Source organism: Cynocephalus volans, chromosome 3 (assembly GCF_027409185.1).
Source record: "Cynocephalus volans isolate mCynVol1 chromosome 3, mCynVol1.pri, whole genome shotgun sequence".
In the NCBI taxonomy this organism is placed as follows: Eukaryota; Metazoa; Chordata; class Mammalia; order Dermoptera; family Cynocephalidae; genus Cynocephalus; species Cynocephalus volans.
In genome coordinates this window covers 78,800,067-78,807,061 of record NC_084462.1, presented here as the reverse complement: position 1 = coordinate 78,807,061, position 6,995 = coordinate 78,800,067, and the positions used below count along the sequence as shown (strand labels likewise).

The 6,995-nt window shown below is 35.3% G+C and overlaps 1 protein-coding gene across 3 annotated transcripts in view; it reads right to left on the bottom strand.

Moving 5' to 3' along the window:
- Nucleotides 1-436: 436 nt before the first annotated feature.
- Nucleotides 437-6,995, bottom strand: part of RORA (RAR related orphan receptor A) — a 714,208-nt gene continuing 707,649 nt past the window's right edge. For all 3 annotated transcript variants that reach the window (XM_063089778.1, XM_063089780.1, XM_063089779.1), the window contains 2 exons: nt 6,000-6,112; nt 437-4,367 (listed from right to left, as the gene is read on the bottom strand). In XM_063089778.1, the coding sequence (XP_062945848.1) occupies nt 4,203-4,367; nt 6,000-6,112 (278 nt within the window). In that variant the 3' untranslated portion in view covers nt 437-4,202. The remainder of the gene's footprint in view (nt 4,368-5,999; nt 6,113-6,995) is intronic.

Here is a 6,995-nt window from a genome sequence, read left to right as displayed (position 1 = left end):
CCCCTCACAATAACAAGTGATTCGATCGACATTCCTTAGCCAAAAACAAAAAACAAACAAACAAAAAAAAAACTGTACAAATATGTATTTTTCCCTGAGGGATCAAGGTACACCCGCAAGTGCTCTATGTACATATTGCACTAGAGAGGAATGAAGAACATGTGCAAAAAAGCAACAATGAGAGAAGCTCACACACTACTTAAACCTTTTCATTAAAGATTCTACTAGGTTGTTTTGCGTTTTGGAATGTCGGAACACAAACAGCTAGCTATTCCTTATTCTAAAACTAAAAACACATATTTCTACTATGGCACATTCAATGAAATAAAAAGTTTTCCAAAGACAGATAGACAAATTCCATCAAGAAAATAATACAAAGTTTGTTTGTTTGTATTTTTTTTTTTAGAAAATTACATTACTTTCTTTCTTTGTTTCACATTACAAAATCTTTTTTTTTTTCTTTACACAAATCACATTTTATTGCAGGAATATTTCAAGTGCCATCAAATATTTATAGAAGGGTTAAAAAAATAGAAGTCTCTCTAAAGTGGTCCAGACAAGGCTTTGTATAGAATAAATCTTTTTTTTTCCATCTTCTAGTTTTGATTTAAGTATTTTGAATACATTTTCATTTCCATTGACACTTAGTAGCCTAGAAGCAGTCCGACGCATGCACATCATACACACGCAAATCTCTCTCTCTCTCTCATACACACAAACATATAAACACACATACGTACACGCTCCTTCCTCACCTGACCCTCAGCCCACCCCATATGCTCACAGAGATCTGGGTATCTACACTATAAAGAACAACCAAACTTAGAAGCAGTGTCTTAAGTCATGTTTTCCTTAAGTTAGGAAGGGTGAATTAGGATGATGAAGGCTTTAAAAAAATCCATAGCTTTAACACAATTTGCAAACTGTCCAAAAAGCACTTCCATCTGCACTTTTGTTTTCATTGTGACCAAGGCCAGTTTTTTCACAATGTAATATAACCACTTGGACACCATAATAACAGAAGGTATTCAGGCTTTGTACAAAAGCCTTATTTACCTTATGTTAGAAAAAAATGTATAAAAGCATTATAGCAGCCGGGTTGACAATGATGTGGTTCCAATCCTTAAAAGACTACTGGACATTTAAGTTTAGGAAATTTTAATTGTAAGAACTATTAAGAACAATTGTTCTGTTATCACCAAATATTTTGTGTCATCAAACAGGTGTTTTTACAATAAGAAAATAAAAATGCAGAGTTTTTTACATCCTCTCCTGGACTCATTTTTTTTCAACAGAATTATTAACTTCAGATCCCAACTCAGATCCAAATAATGGTCAGTTGTCCCCTCATTTCACCAAGCATGTTTCTGTCTTTACTATTCTGTTCCTACACTGTCAATGGATTTTGCTCTTAAAGTCCATCCCCTTGCTTTTCTTTCAGAAACACCTAGAAGCAGCATCATGTTACTCTATCTTGGTTTACTGTAAAAGCAATGTCACCATGTCATGACTTTTACTCAGATTAGAACATCTTTTTTTTTTTCTTCTTTTTTGCATTTGGTAAATTCAAAATACTTTCTGGGTAAAGGAATTTCTTTTAAGCTCAACGTTATGTTCTCTCTCACCCTTAGAGAGGTTCAATTAGCTTTTATTATTTCACAAATGGACACTGGAATTAGGTTTAGTTGCTCTTTAATGCGCTAGCACCTGAGGCTGGTCATATTCAGAAAGCTTTGGTTAAAAAGAAGTTAATATACTTTAATAAAACCACCCCCAAATTTAGTGAATCTGAGTGACAAAAAACCAAACCAAACCAAACCAAACCAAACCAAAACAAAACAAAAAAACCCAAAAAACAAAAAACAAACAACCACACTATTTTTCCACAAAGGAGAAACAATAGAAAAAAAAAATGGACAAATAAATAACTGAACTAAGCTTGGTACACTTTTCAAAGTATAAATACTATTAATCTTTAAAGGAACTATGCTTACTTAAATTAAAAATTTGACTTAACCCTTGTTGCCCAGATATAAATACTATATACTGACAGTTAACCTCTCTATATAAACACTCACCTAAAATTTTATATGTCTGTAAGAGGTTTAAGTAAATATTACTCTCATCATCTATTTATGGTTAAACCCTTACTATATTTTTGAAAAAAATTTTTTGGATGTTATTTAGGCTTCATACAGACTTCTGTGTGAATAATTCCTTTTCTTTTTCCAAGTCCCTCAGGAAACAAGTCAGAAAGTCAGTGGAGGTAAAAACAGAGTGAAGTGCTCTAGGAAGCCTGTGCTGGTGACCCAGCATTACATGGGGAGCCCCAATTCTGGAGGAGCCATAGTGGCTGAGGAGACTCCTTTACAGGTGTAAAGAGCTGCTTGGAAACTCCCACCTTTATACCATGGAAGATGTTCACTTTTTTGTACAAACATGGTCTTTGATGTCAGACCAGTAGTTTGAGTCTTACCCCTACTGTGACTAAAATCATCTTCTAAATGCCTATATTCCCAAAGGTCACTTGTTTTTAAAATATGCACACTTGTATATCAGACTGTTCCTTCCCCCGTCCCCACTGGGAATTAAACAACAACAACAACAACAACACGAAATTAAACAAAAACAACTCAATATTTCTCACCTGAACACAAAAGCCAAACTATCTTCTAAATATTTAATAAAATAAATTACAGTCCACAGTTTTCTAGTAAAGATAAATACACGAGTAAATGTTTGCAGCTAGCCTCAACTTCACTTAAAAGGCTTAAAATAATTAATATTTAAATAAGAGAAACTGGTTCAACATTGTATGCCTCTCTCACCCTCCTTTCTACTATCTATCAAATATGGAGAGCAATATTCTAGAATTACAGCATCTAGAGACAACTAGTCTAGAATTTGTTCACTCTGAGATGAACTCTCTGGGCTCCTGGCTTATACCAAGAACATAAACATTCACAAAGTAAACGATTCATGTCCTCACATGGGGAGTGTGCGTTTGTTCCAGATATAATCTTTGGGTCCTTCTTACAATAAAAGCTAGGTTCCAATAAATACTTTAGTTACTTACTGATTTGTTCTCAAAACATAAGAATTCCGAGTTGCGGCAGAGTCCATATAACTACCAAATTGTGTAAAATAAGTTTCCCTTCCCCCACCTCCATAAGGTGGCATTTTAAAAGGCTTTTTTTAAAAAAATGTGCATGATGGTATTAGTCCCCAGCACCAGTCAATCATTCAACTTTGTATGAAGCATAAACACATTTATCCTTAAATTTATCAAAAAGCAAAGTGTAATTTAGGGAGAGTTTTCATTTCTAATTCCAAATTCATGTGTAAAAAAAAACAAACAAAAATACCCATCACGGTGATTTCTAGATATGACCAGCCAGTCTTTTAAGAGTAACTTTGTAAACAGCAGCATAAATACCTCCCAACGTACCTTCCAAGCCTTCTCAGTTAAACTTGTGTTTCTGGTGCACATGCGACACGACAGTGAACACGCTAGCATTTAATTTAAAGAAAAAGGTGCAAAATGAAAGTGCCTTATCAATTCAACAGGAAAAGCTACACCAGTAACTACATTTTATATTAATTAAAACAATATATAAACAATATCTCTTTTAGCTATATATAGTCTTCATGCCCATTTACCCTGTAATATATTATAATGCTATTGTTGCTAGTGCTATGGACCCTTTTCATGCCATCCTGCTGACTGGCAATAATCGGTGAAAAAATAAAAACTTCCTTCATGAAACAAAGAGCAAGTTGTGCAAAGTAATGCTGCAACCTCCGCTATGCACACAAGTCACCGATTCTTGCTGGACTCTGTTGTTACTGACAGACTGGGGACTCTGCAGAAAGTCTGTGGGCAGTGAGCTACAAGAAAAGGAAATCCTCTGACTTTAGTACCCTCCTTCTGTTGTAAACAGAGGTCAACGATCAAGAAGTTGAGACAGAAAAAGGGTCCATATCTGTAGGCATAATGGAAATCATATGCATGAGAAAAACAAGTTCAACTTTTATTTGTTTTCATTGTTTCCCCTCCTTTGCCTGACCCCGATCACCAAAAGATGTGCAGTGTGTGGCGCTCCAGGTCTGTGCAGGGCCATATAAAGTGTCTCAGTTAATTTTTTTGTCTTTTGTTTTCATGTTTGTACTTCAGACATTCTAGAAGTGCTTAGGTGATACATTTACCCATCAATTTGCATTGCTGGCTCAAATTCTGAAGTGAACAACTCCTTGTATAATGGAGGAAAATGAAGTCGCACAATGTCTGGATATATTGCTTTAAATGCCATTAGCTTTTCTGTATGTCGTCCACATAAGGCTCTTAATGTAGACACCTTGCATATTAACTGTAAGTGGAAGAAAGGACATGTCAGGAGAGAGCAGGCATGAGAATCAAAGACCGGGGAATCTGGATGATCTTTACAACATTGTCTGTAATGATGAAATACATTTAAAGCAACTGAAACAGTCTGTAATAGAGAATTGGTAAAAATAAATGATGATATTGTCATATCCTAAAGTGCCAGGTATACATTCAATATGATTTTGTTTTGATGAATAATTTAATAACCCAAAGTGATGTTCATAAGCAAAAGTTGGCAAAGCTTCTCAGTGGCAGAGTTGAGCTGAGAACCCCAGGCTCTCACCTCCTCCTATTCCAAGATGCTTTCTGCTCTACCATACAGAACCCTGCCCCCTGCCACTGTGGAACAGCAAGAGGCCTGGTGATAGAGAAGTGGGCGAGGGGGCAGTTGAGGGTAGTGAGGGCCCTGCACCTAGAGATGACAGCATTCCCTACACATTTTATGCGGAGCTAGTACTAGTTAACTCCAATGACAACAAATTTCTTCTCGATAAGGAGTTTTGCCTATAACAAAGCACAGTCAGAAGGCCTGGATGGAAGTCCCAGCATTGACCATTTGCATGATTTGCAGAAATGCTTTTGAACACTAATGCACTATACATAGGCAAAATACTTACTATTTCAACCCAGAATATCCTCTCTAGGAAACATTTTCACTAGATCTTGTCCACGTGTTAGGCACTCTCTATAATAAAAGAACCTAATGGTACCCTTGCATTTGGGTAGGAAGGTGGAGAGGAGGGTGAATGAAGCTCTGGAGGGCTCTTCTCTCTCCCATTTCCCCATTCCTGCCCCAGGCAATCACTTCACAGGTGCAAAGTAAACTAAACAGCAGTTAACCCCCAATTTCCCTTTTCTGACCTAGCTATCAGGAGAAAAGAAAACAAAAACAAACAAGAAAACAAAACCAAAAACCTTTCAAATCATCCTCTCACACAATACAACACATAAAATAATCTAAGAAAGAATTGGGCTTATTTTTTCTAAGACCAAATACACACTACTAGCACTAACACTGAGGGATATTAGCTTATTTTAGATTGACATCCTAATTACATTTTTATTGTGAAAGATAATAATTAGCAAAAATGAAATCTTATGCTTTGAAAACAGGGTAAAAATGAGAAATTTGATGAAGAAAATAAAAAAGTCATTCACTGTTAATTACTAATGAATTTAATGGGAATAGCACTAATATTAGAATATATGGTTATGCTGATTAATTCTTTTAGTCCTTTATAACTTCCTCCTTCTAAATTCAAAGATTATTTTTCTAATTTATATCAATGTAGAACATTAACTCTGCTTTATGCCCAACTTTGATGGAATAGAAGGAGCATTTTCAGGATGTATTAAAGCTTAAAAAACTTTTTTTTCTACACTTGCCCTAATATTGCAAGACACTTTGTAATTAATGATAATAAATAGAATTTAACCTGGATAATGAGTTTTGGTCCCAAAGAATTTTTTGAAATGAAGCTTGCTTTCTTTTTAATAGCCTGTTGCTTACTGATCCTTTTGGGGACTGGTCATATGGGTTCCAAGGGCCGCTGGCAGCATGATCTATGCCTGGAGATAATTCAGGACATGCCAACTGGAGACCTTTGGCTCTCACCTTTGTTAGTATTCCATCTTCTCGGTGATTCTTCTGTAGGACATGCTGAAGAGCTAGCTGAATTTTCTGTTGCAGTTTTTCAATTTTTACTTTTTCCTGCAGCCACGAGCGATCTAGACATTAAAAATGATATTTTTTAGTATTCTTAGAACATGGTGTCAGAACACCCCATTCCTCCTGATTCTTAGAAAGAGATTATTACACCACAATGCATATTTAGAGACTCACAGGCCATTTTCACTGCTCTTTCAAAATTTGCTCCTAAAGGGATAGAATGGGTGATCTATGAGCGTTATAAAACAGGATATTAAATCTTTCCATTCTTACTGATACTTAAAGGAAGTGAGAATTCTCCTCTTCCGAAAGATAACCATTTAAATATAAGGTCATACTTGTACAAATGCAAATCAAACTACCCATGGCCCCTCAATCCTTTCTAATAATTACATGTATTTCTGAGTGAAGTATTTATATCAATCCTGCTAGTCTTTTTGGAAAATATGAATATTGCCTTATAATCAAGGGCAACTAAAATTGTCAATAGAATTCCAGATGACTTAAAGGTGAATTTAGAAGGAAGTTTTTACGTGTAATAATTCTAAATGGAAGATACCAAATTTGAAAAACTGATTGTCCCTAAGAGGCAGTACTGGTTGAAAACATAGATTAAATTCAGAGAAACTTATGTATGACATCCAAATGGATTTTTTTTTAAAGTAGGATGTCTTGAAAACCATGTTATCTTGGAGACTTGTACTGAGAAGAGCAACTGTACTCTACTATAGCATTTCTCTTGGTATCAGGAGGTTAATTCTGGACCCAGTTTTATTCAGTTCTCATTTCTTAAATGATTTAACATTTTATCTGAAAGGATGAGGTCTCCTTAAAAGAGAGAGAGAGAGTGTGTGTGTAAGGATATTATTTGAAAAACTTAAAATTATATTTAATAAAGGTGGCATCCCCTCTTGGTAACCCCCCATATATTCTATAGCCATT